Genomic DNA, 16,576 nt, shown 5'->3' on the forward strand with positions numbered 1-16,576 from the left:
CACTGGATAGTTAGAAAAGAGTGTGGAGCAGGTCATCCAGGTCACATCAGCACAGCTTTCAAGGGCAATGATATATGAGATCACTCAAAAATAGAATTGAAAAAAATACACAACCAAAATTTCAGTTCATATTAAGTTCTTAAAATTTAACTTGAGGGGTTTCCCTGGTGGCGCAGTGGTTGAGAGTCCGCCTGCCGATGCAGGGGACATGGGTTCGTGCCCCGGTCTGGGAAGATCCCACATGCCGCGGAGCGGCTGGGCCCGTGAGCCATGGCCGCTGAGCCTGCACGTCCGGAGCCTGTGCTCCGCAACAACAGAGGCCGCGACAGTGAGAGGCCCGCGCACCGCGATGAAGAGTGGCCCCCGCTCTCCGCAACTAGAGAAAGCCCTCGCACAGAAACAAAGACCCAACACAGCCAAAAATTAATTAATTAATTAATTATTTTAAAAAAGTGCTCCGATGACCTTGTTTAAAAAAACAAAAATTGAAGTATCAAATAAAAGGAAAAAGCAATCTCTTAATCACTCGAAGGTATTTAAAATTCAAAGTTATTTGCTTTGGTAACCCAAAAGTACTGTTCTACACAGGAATGCCCGAATTATTTTCTGTGTAGACGCCGGAGCCATCTAATAAATAAACTGCTTTTTCAGAATAGTTTTTTGGCTGATGATGATGCTGTTAACAAGTTAACAAGCTCGAAGGAAAAAGTTCCCTCAAATAAGAAAAAGAAGAAAGAAACCTTACATGGTATTTGTATAAATGTACTGCTGGTAATAAAATAAAGTCTCAAAAACCAACCTTCCTATCTTGTGGTCATATTCCTATTCAAAATACCTCCTAAGAGACAACTCAGATTTAGAAAATCAAACAGAAATTGGAACTTGGAGCTATTTTTTTTCAACTAAGAGAATTTCATACAGGTACACATAAATACTGACATATAATCTAAGCCTACCATTCATTCAAGGGACATTTCAATGTCTACTATACACACACTTCACTGACACTATTAATAGTTGCCTGTCCCGGATTTAAAATTTACCAGTATTTTTTTTCACTCTAGCAGATTTATATTTCAACTCCAAAAAGGGACTTTTTATTTAAATACTCTGTGATTCTCACCCTAAAAAACAAGACTAGAAATATCTACTAAACAATAGCAAACTCAAAATGACCCTATAACAGTATACGGCAGGGACTTCCCTGGTGGTCCAGTGGTTAAGACACTGTGCTCCCAATGCAGGGGGGCCAGGTTCGATCCCTGGTCAGGGAACTAGATCCCGCATGCTGCAACTAAAAGCCCCGCATGCTGCAATGAAGATCCCGCGTGCCACAACTAAGACCCAGTACAGCCAAATAAATAAATATTAAAAAGTAAATAAATAAAATGTTATTTAAAAGAACAGTATATAGCAGAATATTTTTACATTTATTTGTTAGCACTTCATATTCTGAGTTGTTTGATAGCCTAACTATTGCTCCCCTCTATAAAAGATGCTTAGAAATCTACAATCCTACACACTGCAATTTCTCATAAGAAACAATCCCTCATTTTCTCCAATTTTCACATTAAAGATGAGTTCCACAGCTGTGTTCTCAAGTTTGGAAAGGGCCATGAATCAGACAGGCCAGTGTCAGCCTTTACAACAACCCCTTGCAGAATGTCAGAAGGTCTACCCACCTTCACTGAGAAAAAACCAGAGTATACTTATGAACTTGATTTACTATTATATCTTTTTTAAAAACGGTATGACGGTTCTAGATTTCCTGGGTAAGGCTTATTGAAAGAGTCAAGACACAGAATTTTCTACATTAAATAATAAATTAGGCTTCTTGAAAGAGCCAGGTTCAAAGCTCAATTCTAAAACTTAAAAAGGCAAATCAAAAGTAAAGAGAAAACTAGTTGCTCCACAACTGTAAAGGATCAAAGAGGGGAACTGCAACTCAAGGAGTAAATTTTAAAAACTAGCCTTTTAGAGATGCAATAGCCAATCCATCCATAAAACCACCATAAGTTGCCCATTATACACTGCATACATTACATTCTGAATTGTTACTATCTTTTTTTTTTTTTTGCTGTACGCGGGCCTCTCACTGTTGTGGCCTCTCCCTTTGCAGAGCACAGGCTCCGGACGCGCAGGCTCAGCAGCCATGGCTCACGGGCCCAGCTGCTCCGCGGCATGTGGGATCTTTCCAGACCGGGGCACGAACCCGAGTCCCCTGCATCGGCAGGCGGACTTTCAACCACTGCGCCACCAGGGAAGCCCTGAAACAGAATTTTTTTAAAAATCTGTCCATTTTAAAATAAAAGCATTTTTTCACAAATTGTTAAAATGAATAAAGAGTTTCAAAAAAAATTTTCTCCATTGCAATAGTTCTTATTGAAAGCAAAAATGCAATACTATCCAATACTCTGGAATTCCTTGCTATTTAATGAAACAGCTTAGACAAAATGCCTTTTTAATAAGTTGCTAAGAGAGATCCACAAAAACTGCAAAGAAACTGCTCTGACAAGTTCCAGTAAGGAACATCATTTGAGCACTTTGCTTATAACAGCACTAGTCAAACTACCATCTGGGCTTTGGTTTTAATCAAGCTTATTAGTTAAACTGGAGCTGACATCATTTACATGACTAACCTAAATGAAATCTAAATTACATTACGGATCCATAAGATAGTCACTTACCTACTACCATCCAGTAGATTATAATGTTCTAAGCATCATATTATAAATATATATATATGTGTGCATACACACACACACACACACACACACACCCCTATCTATAGAAACATACATAGATATATCAGTGGATCTATCTCCAAGCCACTTTTGGAAAATACACCTACCATAACCTCTAACTGCAGAAAGACACCACATGGTATAATTAATACACTGTGATATAGTTCAATGTACTCGGTACTGTATCCCCAAGACATTCTGATTATATTCCCTAATGAAATTTTTGTTTTCACTCTAAGAAACAAAATATTCTTGGATCAGCAAGAGTAAGCTGCCCAACTTGCTCTTATCCACAATGGAAGCATCTCATTTTAAGATGTAAAAATTTAAATTAACTCTGAAACATCTGCCTTCTCTAAGCCATTAGACCAGCAAGTCACCTTTCAGTAAATCCCTCACCTTAAACTTTATTTCAAAAAGTGAAGGCAGCAAAATTTGTCCAATTACTACCTTAAAGACAAAGTGAAAAAAAATCAATTTGATTCTATTCCTAGTTATTTTGGCCAATTATTTTGTTACCTTAAGAAGGGCATCACATCAATGCACTAGCTAAATGTTATCCTGACATCCAACAGATCTAAGTACATTATACCACAATTCACTGAGTAAGTGAATAATAATCATCATCCCTGTTTCTATTCACATTCAGTGTGGTCCATGGTACACTGAAAATCATCCCTAACATACCCTCAGCTTTTTTATGTACCACTATGGAAAGAATATAAATACTGTTCTTCTTACCAAAGTCCCTTCCAAACATACTACAGATTCACACTGTGACATTCTTTTCACTTCTTTCCAAAATTATACAAGAACAAATACAACATATTTTTCATTTTGAGTACAACTGATAATCAAGTAAATTCTTAAATTCACATGTGCATCCAAAAGTTTAAAACTCAGTTTGCAAATACACGCCACATAATACTGGCTCTAGGGTATACAGAATCTAGACCCAGATACTGCTACTTCAACCAAAACCCACCTATACGCCCTACTAGAATAAATAGTAAGCTTTTTATTTGCTAAACATGTTCTTACAGCATTAACCAAACCTAAACACACACAACTGTGTTAGCAAAGAGAACACTGACAACTGTAGAAAAAAAAAGTACATTTTTTTTTAATGTCTAATGACACCTATAATTATATAAACCAATTCAGACTCTACAACTTCAACAGGAATGGCAATTTTAAAGATGGCCAAGGCATTTTAAATTAATCAGGCAAATCTCACACCTCTTGGTGCCACCACAAAACCAAAATTATTGAGCAGGATATATGTCTGACCTGATAAGGCAATTCTTAAATCTTTCTCCTATCTAAAATAGTTATCACAGTATGATGACTACTATCAAAAATCAATCCTTTCTTAAAAAATGCACATCCCACTTCGAAAAAGTAGAGGTAAGTAGAATATCATAACACAGAATATATACAAAAATTAGTTCAGTTTAATAACTGAAAAGTTAAGTTTTTGACATTTGCCAAGCAGTCCCACAACGTGCTGGCCCTATGCCATCATGGCCTAGTGCCAGCCTGATGGAGGGCCAGGCTAAAAATAGCAGCCAAGCAGCAGCTGGAACACATAGGTCCTTGTGACCTCAGCTTTATTTCCCTAAATCGAGGGAGGTTGAAGGGAAGGGGACAGTGGCTGGGAAAGAAAGGAATGGAACACACTCTCTTGGTTGGTATTTCTTACCTCTTCCGATTTCTTGCCTTTTTCCCTACCACTCTCTACTATTCCTCACTCCCCCACTCCATTCCCCCGTGCCCAAGAAAGGAAGGGAAAAAGCATGGGCATTAGAGAAGGAGGGAAAAGAAGAAAGATACTTGAGCTCTGAGGCAGGTTAGGTTCAGAGGCTCCCTTCACTCCTACCCTCAAGTCTCACTTGATTCTGCCATCATCACAAAGCAGCCATTGGCCATTTCAGTCCTTAGCTTTACCATGGTCTAGAGAAAATATAAGACAAAAATTACACAGGTGATAATTGTAGGAGAGAAGCAAAAGAGAACTAGACTATGGTGTCAGGAGTTCAAAATCCTAAGTGCTAAGGAAACTTGAAGAATGCTTTAAAAAAAAAAAACAAAGTCCGGGGCTTCCCTGGTGGCGCAGTGGTTGAGAGTCCGCCTGCCGATGCAGGGGACACGGGTTCGTGCCCCGGTCCGGGAAGATCCCATATGCCGCGGGGCAGCTAGGCCCGTGAGCCATGGCCACTGAGCCTGCGCGTCAGGAGCCTGTGCTCCACAACGGGAGAGGCCACAACAGTGGCCCGCGTACCGCAAAAAAAAAAAAAAAAGTCCGGGACTTCCCTGGAGGTCCAGTGGTTGGGACTCAGTGTTTCCACTGCTGAAGGCTCAGGTTCAATCCCACCGCATGGACAAAAAAAAATTAAAAATTAAAAAATTAAATTAAATTAAAAAACAAAGTCCTAAAGAAATAAGGTAAACTTATTTTTTAAAAAAGTCCTCTCTCACATACATCTGATTACAAACTTCTGGTATTTGTGTTTTAGCAGTTTATTTTACGACAAATATTTATTAAAATCATGACCATCTTCTTTGTAGAAATGAGTTAATATAAAGCAGTAGCAGGAACAAAGGTTCAACGTAACCAAATACTACAGTGCTACCTTCAACTTCTGCCAGCCTTTACCAAAAGACCAACAGTAACACCAGAAGAGGCTCCAGGCTCTGCCCTTTACAGTGAAATGATAAAATACCTATACTTCATTTATAAAAATACTGATCACTGTCAGCAAATATTTAACAGCTACAACATGGCACATGTAGCATTCTAAATTGTACTAACGTAATTAAGAGAATTTAAATCTTGCTTCTGTGGACTCATTCTATGTACTATCTTCTTACATTATTTTCCATAATACCTTCTAACCTTAGAGATCTGACACCAATTAACAATGAAAAATGCTTTAAGTAAACAGACTGTTAAATAACGTAGGACCAGGCAGTGAGTCACCTGAACTTTAAGCGCATTAATTCACTAAATGAGCTTCCAATTTATCTGATCAGCTTTTTCAGTTGGTAAGAGTTTAGATGTACTGACAGGTTCTACTGCATCCTTCCAATTAACATCCTTCCAATTACCTATCTCTTTCAAAGAAAATTAAATCTTTTTCTCAGCACAAGAAATAGTATAATTTTCAATCATAACATTCAAAAAGTTGTACAAGATAAATGTATATATGCGACATATATATTGCAATTAGATCTAACATGCAAGTTACTCCTCCTTCAAAAGTTAAAAATGTCTGATGAATGATGATCAAAATCACCCCACACAACCATCTTCCAAAGCTGAAGTTCGTTCACAAAAAGGCACTTTTTTTAACTTTTTGTTTTATATTGGAGTATAACCGATTGACAATGTTGTGATAGTTTCAGGTGCACAGCAAAGCGACTCAGCCATACATATACATATATTCATTATCCCCCAGACTCCCCTTCCATCCAGGCTGCTACATAACATTGAGCAGAGTTCCCTGTGCTATACAGTAGGTCCCACAAAAGGTATTTTTAAAGTGCAGTTTTTCAAATCAAATTTTTAAAATACATGTTAAAAATCATAGCTCTGATCACAATTTAAAATTCTGGCTGTGAAAAATTACCCTAAAAAGTACTAAGAGACTATAAACATGAAGATGAACTTTCTAGAATAGTTAACGATGACACATCACAAGTAATATTATTTAGGGGGTAAGAGTACCAGCCCAGAGAGGCTGTGTCTAGCTCCATAATTTACCACGCTGTGTGACCTTGGGCAAAAGTTACTTGCACTTTTTCCCTATGCTTCAGTTATCTCATCTGTGAAATGAAAATAATAAAAGTACCTAACTCATAGGGCCGTTAAGAAATATAAAGTACTTGGAGCAGTATCTGGCACATGGTTAAGTGCTCTGAAAGTGTTGACTGGAAATGCTGATACAGCAGTATTAAGAGGCTCACTGTAAATCATGCTCAGTACAATAAAGAAAACCCCGAAATAATACAAGGTCTTTATGAAGAGATGTTAATAAAGCTTTGAGGCCACATCAATTACGTGAAAGAAGTGTACCCAAGGGTTATGTATATAGTACTAGTTACTAGCGATGAGGGTGGGGTGACACTGGCAAACACTGAAAAATGTACAAAAACAGGTCAAACACAGACACTACTGAATAAGTTTTCATATACATACTACGTTCAGAATAGACAAATTTCTTCCTGGGTATTGACTTCTATCGTCCTGTGTATGTAGTATTTTCAACTTTTAGTAAATTCTGTATTACAAGGAGGTATGCGTACAGTCATGTGTACTCACACCAACTGTAACAGAGTTTCATACAGCTAGCAATCATAACTAACTTTTCCTGAACTTTAATCTCATCAGAGAACGTCTCTACAGTTTCCAAATGTCTACGAATGTTTTATACTAGCATGTACTAAGCATGCCAGAATCACTGCTTAACTGAAGTCATTAGAATCTGGCCTGAAACTAAAATGTTATCTAGAAATACTTTTATAACATTCAATGAAATGTTAGCCAAATAATCTCTCCAACAGCACAGTCAATTTACATTCACTATATGCTTGTTCTGATTTCTGAGATTTTCTGAAGTTTACCAAACATTCCCAGCAAATTAGGAGGCAGCCTGAGTAGTGGAAAAACAGAGATTCCACGTTTAACTTTGCAATTTACTATGCCTCTCTGGACAAATTACTCAACATGTCTGGGCCTCAGTTTTCTCATGAGCAAAATGGGAGAAGCTGGAATCTAGCTGTACAAGTATTCAGAGCTCTACAGGTAGATAATAACTATCATGCAAGAGTATTGTGTAAAAACAGAATCTCATCCGTTCGCATATTTAAGAAGAAACAGAAGAGTGCACCTGTACACAGAGGTCACTGAAATACGCTTGGGGTAGTGATACTCAAATGATACCTAGGTTCATCTGTCTCCTTTTCTCTCACTTGGGAACATCAAATTTGTTACAAATAAATACATAAATAAATATATGCAACATATGCTGACAAAAAACTAATTATCACTAAAGAATTCCACAAATATAAAACACTTAGCATACCCTTTTCCAACAGACTTCACTTACTATCAGCTGAAGGTCAATCTTTAAGTTCAAAATGAAAAGCAGATTTTGCACTGCGTTCTCTCCAAAGCTTGCTTTGGCTATCTTTTCTAGATCAAAGAAATAAAGGAAGCATCCTATTTTTAAAGAATTGAAAACCATGTACAAAGGAAATTCTTAGCAGAACACATGGCGCTGAAAGCAAAAAGTGGAAGGACACTCAGATTTTTCAAACAAATCTAACACACTTTATTTTTGAGACTCTGGCTAGGATTGGGAAACAAGTCTCTTTCCATGGGACAAGACTATGTAACATATTTCTCCAAATTACCACTTGGTACTGATTTCTCAGAAAGAGATGAGTCTTTCCATTCACTATAAGGAGGAAATAGCTCATGTTTTCTAATTTACAGTAATAAATACAGTAATATTTACATACATCAAAAAATTAATAAACCAAGAAAATTAGATTACATTTTTATTGCGAGAAAGCATGATTTTTCAAACTATATAATAGTAATCTGAAAGGTAACTGAAAATGGTTTTGTGGGCTCCATGTAGTTTATTACCATTTAAAAAATTGTTGCCTATAATCTGCTTTGTTTCTAAGATGTTTATACTTACCTATAATCTGCTTTCTCTTGTAGGATATTTGTCCTCTTAAATATAACAGGTGAAGGTCAACAGCAGTTCAAGTTAAATGATGGCCCCTATAAAAATTTCTAACACGGGTGTGTCTTATCATATGTATACATAAGCTTCTTAAAATAAAGGTACCAAATTCATTTTGCATCACTGAAGAAAACCGATTTTCCAACACAAAAATATAAAGCACGTAAGCATTTGGAATTAGTACAGACCCGTTCGTATAATTTTTAAAAGGGACAGCTTTCTTAAACGAAAGTATCAGTCATTCCTTCATTGCCATCCTGTTCACTGAACACATTACTAGCTAAAATCACACATTCTTAAGTAAACTCTTAATATGATTCTGAGTAAAAAAGACATGCTGCCCTGCATCTTTGCAGACCAAACATTTAGAGTTGGAACTGACAGTAACTGATTACCCATTGTGAAAAGAAAAGAAGCCAAGGATAAACAGATAAACATCTTAACAGTTGGCCAGGACATACTTAAGACAACACTGACTTTAATTGTTCAATTAATTGCAATAATTGTTCTTTAGACAACACGTTCCAGGGACTCCTGATGTTTTAAGAAGGAAAGGTATCCGAGTCTCTCATCTGCAAAAAGGATGAAACTCAATGCACAGTTAAAATAATGTGGGTGGCCTTTTCCTCCTCAATTCCAGGGTGTACTCAGAATACAAGTGTGTAGGGCAGGAAATTAAAGACTGAAGCAAGAGTAGAAATATTTGCTTAATTCAAATCTGCAATTCCACCTTCCAGTATTGTTGAAATATTTTGGCTACGAAAAGTATTCTGTCTCCCAAACACTTTAGATTTCTTCATTGGACCAATACTAACCGCTGGAGAACCAAGTATCATAAAAAATTTCAAGATTGCTTCACCTAAAATTGAAACTCCCTCAGAACAATGCTGAGCACATCTGAGATGCTCAATACTTTCAAGAATCAATTGTAAGCAAATCAAACATCTCAACTCAGATAGAACCACAATAAAAAAAACACATGCAACTAGTTTCAATTTTTTTTCCTTTTGTGTAATTTTTCATTAACCAAAAGACAAAACGAGCATAGGGCTCTCATTCAAATTTGTTCTATATCATTACCTTAATCTCAAAATTACATTCAATTAACTATATTATCATCAATAAACAAAACACCTAACTCTCAAAGTGCATTTAGAATCACATCTTTATATAATAATCTCTGGACTGTAAAGAAAATCAAAATACTCACAGGCCAACAAATTAGCCTTAAGTTAGCTGATTAAAATTTTAACCATCTTAAATCTAATAATGATCCCCTTTTACTGCTTTGCTACCCCCTAAATCATAAAATTTTAAGTAACAAATCTGAAAAGACCATGAGAATGTTTAACAAAGTATGAACAGAATTTCTCTCCCAAAAGTAACCAGAAAAAAAACAAAAAAACCTAGCTCCTTCCTTATACAAAAGACTAGTTTCTAGTTTTGTTTAGACATTTCTTGCTTTTAAATGATTGTTTAGTCACAAATAAGGAAATGGTGTTTAAAAAAAAAAAAATTGAGTGTACACCAGTTCTTCAGAAAGGGGACACACACACACACACACACACCCCAAAACAAAAAAAAAAATGTGTTAATTAAAAACACAAGGATAACGATCCTAAGATTTCTTATTACAAAAGTATATGCTGCTAGTTTTAAGAAAAATCCAACCATAATAACAATGAAAATTAAAATTCCCCCCAAAACCTTGCCCATTCATTTGACTGCCCTCCTCCAAAGATACTCACTATCCACTGGTTGCTTGTGTACATTTTCCACATTCTTATACACCTATATGCAAGTCCATCTTTTTTGTTTTAAACAGAAATTGCAGCATACTACATGAACTGTTGAGTTGTCTTTATTTTTTTTCGCTTAAAATTTTCTTTTTTTGTATTTTATTTTTTAACATCTTTATTGGAGTATAATTGCTCTACAATGGTGTGTTAGTTTCTGCTTTATAACAAGGTGAATCAGCTATACATATACATATATCCCCATATTTCCTCCCTCTTGTGTCTCCCTCCCATCCTCTCTATCCCACCCCTCTAGGTGGACACAAAGCACTGAGCTGATCTCCCTGAGCTATGTGGCTGCTTCCCTCTAGCTATCTATTTTACATTTGGTAGTATACATAAGTCCATGTCACACTCTCACTTTGTCCCAGCTTACCCTTCCCCCTCCCCATGTACTCAAGTCCATTCTCTACATCTGCGTCTTTATTCCTGTCCTGCCCCTAGATTCTTCAGAACCTTTTTTTTTTTTTTTAGATTCCATATATATGTGTTAGCATACGGTATTTGTTTTTCTCTTTCTGACTTACTTCACTCTGTATGACAGACTCTAGATCCATCCACCTCACTACAAATAACTCAATTTCGTTTCTTTTTATGACTGAGTAATATTCCATTGGATACATGTGCCACATCTTCTTTATCCATTCATCTGTCGATGGACACTTAGGTTGCTTCCATGTCCTGGCTATTGTAAATAGAGCTGCAATGAACACTGTGGTACATGACTCTTTCTGAATTATGGTTTTCTCAGGGTATATGCCCAGTAGTGGGATTGCTGGGTCATATGGTAGTTCTATTTTTAGTTTTTGAAGGAACGTCCATACTATACTCCATAGTGGCTGTATCAATTTACATTCCCACCAACAGTGCAAGGGGGTTCCCTTTTCTCCACACCCTCTCCAGCATTTATTGTTTCTAGATTTTTTAATGATGGCCATTCTGACTGATGTGAGGTGATACCTCATTGTAGTTTTGATTTGCATTTTCCTAATGATTAGTGATGTTCAGCATCCTTTCATGTGTTTGTTGGCAATCTGTATATCTTCTTTGGAGAAATGTCTATTTAGGTCTTCTGCCCATTTTTGGATTGGGTTGTTTGTTTTTTTGATATTGAGCTGCATGAGCTGCTTGTAAATTTTGGAGATTAATCCTCTGTCAGTTGCTTCATTTGCAAATATTTTCTCCCATTCTGAGGGTTGTCTTTTTGTCTTGTTTATGGTTTCCTTTGCTGTGCAAAAGCTTTTAAGTTTCATTAGGTCCCATTTGTTTATTTTGGTTTTATTTCCATTTCTCTAGGAGGTGGGTCTAAAAGGATCTTGCTGTGATTTATGTCATAGAATGTTCTGCCTATGTTTTCCTCTAAGAGTCTGATAGTGTCTGGCCTTACATTTAGGTCTTTAATCCATTTTGAGTTTATTTTTCTGTATGGTGTTAGGAACTTCATTCTTTTACATGTAGCTATCCAGTTTTCCAAGCGCCACTTACTGAAGAGGCTGTCTTTTCTCCATTGTATATTCTTGCCTCCTTTTTAAAAAATAAAGTGACCATATGTGCGTGGGTTTATCTCTGGGCTTTCTATCCTGTTCCATTGATCTATCTTTCTGTTTTTGTGCCAGTACCACACTGTCTTGATTACTGTGGCTTTGTAGTATAGAATTGACTTGTTTTTACATGAAATATGCTGGTCACCTCTTCTTGTCAGTATATAAAAATATACTTTGATTTTTCATGGTTGCATAGTATTCCATTGAGTATTACTTAGCCACTTCCCTTCTGATAGAAATTTAGCTTGATTCCAGATTTTCAGTATTGCAAACCATACTGCAATAAGCATCACTCACCGTAATGAACATCACTGTGCACTAATATCAATATATCCATGGAATAAATTCCTAGAAATGACACAAAAAGATTGTGCCAAACATCAGGGGAGGCAGCATCCCACTCTCCCACCTCCTCAATCAATTCTGGGTAATGTCTACCTGTGTGCCAATGTGGTGGATGAAAATGGCATGTCATTTTTGTGTCTCTCTTAGTGAAGATAAATACATTTATTAATAATTTGCATTTCTTTCTGAAATGTGTTGTCCATTTTTCTACCAGATTATTCATGTCTTTTTTTCCCCAGATTTTTAGGAATTACCTGCCAGCCTTTGGTCAAACATGTGGCAAATATTTGCCCCAGTTAGTTGCTTAACTTGGTTCATCATGTTTTCAATCCTACAGAAACTTTTAGATTTTTTTAAATCTGGTAACTTATATCTGTCTCTTCCTTAACAATTCAAGTTTCAGGTCCCATTAGGGATTTGCCTGCTCTCTCCCAGGCAAAATTTTTGGGAAAATTTATGTGACTTCTAAATCATTACTGGAATGTTGTCAATAATATTTACATACAAGCACCTTACCTTCAGCAATAGCTCCCACCCCATATATCATTAGTTAACAATAATAAGCCAACAACACTTCCTCCAAAACTTCCCATAATCAACTGATGAACAGCTCTGTACCAATTAAATATTGCTTACAGCTGCTACATCAAAGGTTTAATTTCTTTTCCTTTAAATTTCTTTTTCTTAAAATCTAGGAGTTGGAAAATAATAACTAAGCAAGTATGTTTAATTTCCGGGAAATCCCAATTCTCTGTCCCTCAATCCTTAAATAATCTTCAACATTGTAAGTGTAAAATAACCTTAAATAATCTTCAACATTGTAAGTGTAAAATAAAGTCCAACAACTAGATTGTCTGTATTGTATCTATAATTTAGTCATCTCTACAAAAGTCAAAGAATACTTCCTGTACAAACAAACTTGTAATTTTGCAATAGCAGAAAATTGCTTATGATGCTATCAACAGAGTATTCTGTTCTTTTCCATTTCAGGTTATGAAGCGAAAGGGTTCTACCTCAAATCACAAAATTATAAAATAAGCTTCATGTTAGTTCCAATTCAAACCACCACTTAGAGCTAAATTAGATGGTTAATCTAGCCACTCTCTCTGTTCTTCTTTAAGAAAAAAAATCTTGGTCATAAGTTTTCTATCTCAGTGCCAGCTGCCAGGCATTTAACAGCCTTCCATCTCTAAGCTGACTGGCACAACAAGTAATACAACTTGGAAGTTAAGGAAATTGGCAGAACTCAGAAGGGAAAAAAGAGTATTTTCCACAATTTGTACAGCACTTGTTTAGCACGTATGTTAAGTGTTTCCAAAGGGGTGGTCAACTCTTCAAACTATATAAGAAGCATCTACTTCACATCAACCACTGCCAGCTCCATTCAGTGGCCTCCTTCTCCTCCCGGGACTATTCAGAAAGTTACTATTTTCTTTACAACTCACCCCGGCCTCTTCACCAATGAAAGCAGGCAAAGCCCACGCTGTGTGTCTGTCTCCTAGAGAAGATTGCATCTTTTATTTATCGTCCCTTGGCTTTATTTTCACAGTGAATTCCTGGCTTAAATGCAATCAGCCAAGAAACCCTCCCTATGTGCTCTCCTGTCATTCCTCATTGCTTGCAAGCAGAGTCAAGCACAGAAGGGGGAAAAAAAAACTCAGCATTGCCAGCCAAGCCATAAAAACTCACAAACTAGTTATACTGAGAAACCATGGATGTGCTTCAATCTATTTCAACCAGGCAGGAAACAAGGGGGGGGGGGGGCATAACAACTTGAAAGGCTGTTAATTAGATTTTTTTTAAAGAATGGATGGCCTCAGAAGTTAAAACCTCCTCTAGACATAAGGAAAGGGGTATCTAACCTAGAAAAGGCAACACTGGGGGCTGCCTTTACAAATAAATGACCATGCAGAAAATCACGTTTGCAGATTGCATCAGAATTCAAAGTAACCAGATAGGATTAAAACAAATCTTTAAGTCTCTCTTGGGTCCCCACCCAGCCCCCCACCCGACTCCCAAAGAGAAGGATAAAAGGAACTGACTACGGAAAGAGAAGATTAAATAAAAAATCAGAGGCAGTGATGCTTCCAAACCTCTCCCCATTCATTAGGAACCGTGCTCACCACCACAGTTTAAATAGACAGCAATATGAGAAGGGGGGGTTAGAAAATACGTCGTTTTGCAATCAGGAGAAAAATACGGGGAAAGGGGAGTTTCACTATAGCATTGTTCTTTTCCGTGCAGCTCAAAACATCCCCAGCGCTACAGCTGGAAAAAATATCTGACCAGAAAAACACACTGGAGGGTGGGGGGAGGGGGAGGACAGGGAAAGCTTTTAGAATTCGGTATTTGAGAAAACTCTCATGGTCTGTCAGAAAAAGAAGGGCTGTGCAGCTTTAAACCACAAGTCCTACTCTCGCCTTTGTCAAATATCTTCTACTTTACAAGCCCCGAAAAGAAATAAAGAGACTCTTTTGTTTGGTTTCCCCTTTTCGGAGGGTGACAGAAAACTGAAAGGGGCACAAATAAACCTGAAAATGAGAACAAAGTGCGGGGTCGTGCCCGGCTGCCAGGCGGTCGCGCAGGGAGGGACGCGGGAGCGGCCGCGGAGCCCCTCCGCCTCACGCTCCTGCAGCCGCCGGCCGAGAGCGCCAAGCCCGTCACCGCTCCCCACGGATCGCACAGAGCACGACCCCCGGTCCCCCGGGCGCAAACCGAACTCCGGCGGCAGGAACCCCGGGCACGCCGCTGCCCCCCGGAACGGGGAAGAACCAGCCGCTCCCGGCCCGGCTCGCGCCCTTTAATTAGGGGGCGTCCTCGCGGGGAGAGGTCCCTCAGGAGATGGGTCCAGCCCGCCGCGCGGCCCCGAGACGGAGAGGCGCGGAGGAAAGGACATTTAAATCCCGGGGCGGCCGGTGGAGCTCGCCCGGGCCAGTCCAGACGCCGCAGCGACCCCCGGAGCTCCGCGGCCGCCAGCCCGTCGAAGCCAGGAGAAAAGAGGCAGCCGAGTGGCATTAAAATGTATTTCCCTCCCTCAAATGGAAGGGGCGGGGGGTGAGGGGGGGGGAAGAGGAGAAAGAAAGACGAGCGAGCGACAGACAAGGGGAGAGAGGAGGGAGAGCGCAGAGCGCGGCCCGGCCGCCGTTTCGGCCCCGGCCGGCATTGTCTGTGCGGCCCGCGCTCCCTCCCCCGCCCCGCACGGCCCCGCCACAGACACCCTCCGCCGGAGCCCGGCCGTCAGCCCGTGCCTTTGTCCACATTCACCCCCCAAAACAGGCGAGCAGCCCTCCAGGACGTGCTCCCTGGAAGAAGGGCGGGGAACCGAGCGGGCCGGGGGCACCCGACACCCACCCCGCGGACCCCGCGGAGGGGCGCGTCATGCTGATTCATTTCCCCCTCGCGCTGGCCCGTCCGGGGAGACAGGGGGCGGGGAGGGCGGAGAGGAAATGGGCGCTCCGCTTTGGAGGACTATCCGGGACGGTGAGGGCACCGGGCGGGGTGCGGGCGCGCGCTGGGCTGAGGGGCTGCCGGGAGGGGAGGGGAGGGGAGAGGAGGGGGCGGGCGCCCCCCCGAGGGACTGACGAACGGACAGACGGCCCCGCGACTGCCCCGTGACTCACCGACTTGCAGGACGTTGTCGACGCAGCCGCTCTCCAGCAGCGCGATGCCCCGGCGGAAGGGCAGCCGTGTCTCGTCTCCGCCGTCCGCCGACCCGGCGGCCCCCGCCGACGGGGCCCCGGCCCCAGCGGCGGCGGCGGCGGCGGCGGCGGCGGCGGCAGCGGCGGCGGCGGCCGAGGTGGCGGCCGGCGAGGACGAGGAGCCGACGCCGCCTGCGCCGCCCGCGCCGCCGCCCGCGCCGCCGGGGCCGCCGCTGTCTTCTCCGGGGCCGCCCGCGGCGCCGCCGCCGGTGTTGAAGGACGAGTACATGCAGATCTCCCGCTCGCTGCGGGGGAAGGACCAGTAGACGATGCGGCGCTGCACCGGCTCCGGGATGCGCTCAAAGCGCTCCTCCACGCGCTGGAACGGCCACTTCTCAGCCACCTTGCGCGCCGCGATGTCCAGCAGCGACTCGGGGCTCTGGGTCTTGCCCGGCGGCAGCAGCCCCAGCGCTGCGCCGCCCCCGCACGCCGCCGCCGCCGCGCCGCCCGCCCGCGGGCCCGGCCGACAGGCAGAGCTGTAGCCGCCACCCGCTCCTCCGCCGCCGCTGCTGGCCCCGCCGCCGCCGCCACCGCCTCCGCCGCCCGGCCGGCAGCAGAGCCGTTTCGCGGGAGGAGGCTGCTGTCCGCGCTCCGCCATGACCGCGCCGCTTCTAACCCGACAGCGGAAGTGCCAGGACCCTATAAACGGCACAAGGAAGCGCGACACGCACACGCCGCCGCGACGCCACGCTG

The 16,576-nt window shown here is 41.3% G+C and overlaps 1 protein-coding gene across 1 annotated transcript in view; it reads right to left on the reverse strand.

Moving 5' to 3' along the window:
* ZSWIM6 (zinc finger SWIM-type containing 6) overlaps positions 1-16,514 on the reverse strand; it is a 204,215-nt gene extending 187,701 nt beyond the window's left edge. The window contains exon 1 of the mRNA XM_049707901.1: positions 15,806-16,514. Coding sequence (XP_049563858.1) covers positions 15,806-16,481 — 676 coding nt within the window. The 5' untranslated portion in view covers positions 16,482-16,514. The remainder of the gene's footprint in view (positions 1-15,805) is intronic.
* Positions 16,515-16,576: the final 62 nt, after the last annotated feature.

The sequence above is a fragment of the Orcinus orca genome, chromosome 3 (genome assembly GCF_937001465.1).
Source record: "Orcinus orca chromosome 3, mOrcOrc1.1, whole genome shotgun sequence".
Taxonomy (NCBI): domain Eukaryota; kingdom Metazoa; phylum Chordata; class Mammalia; order Artiodactyla; family Delphinidae; genus Orcinus; species Orcinus orca.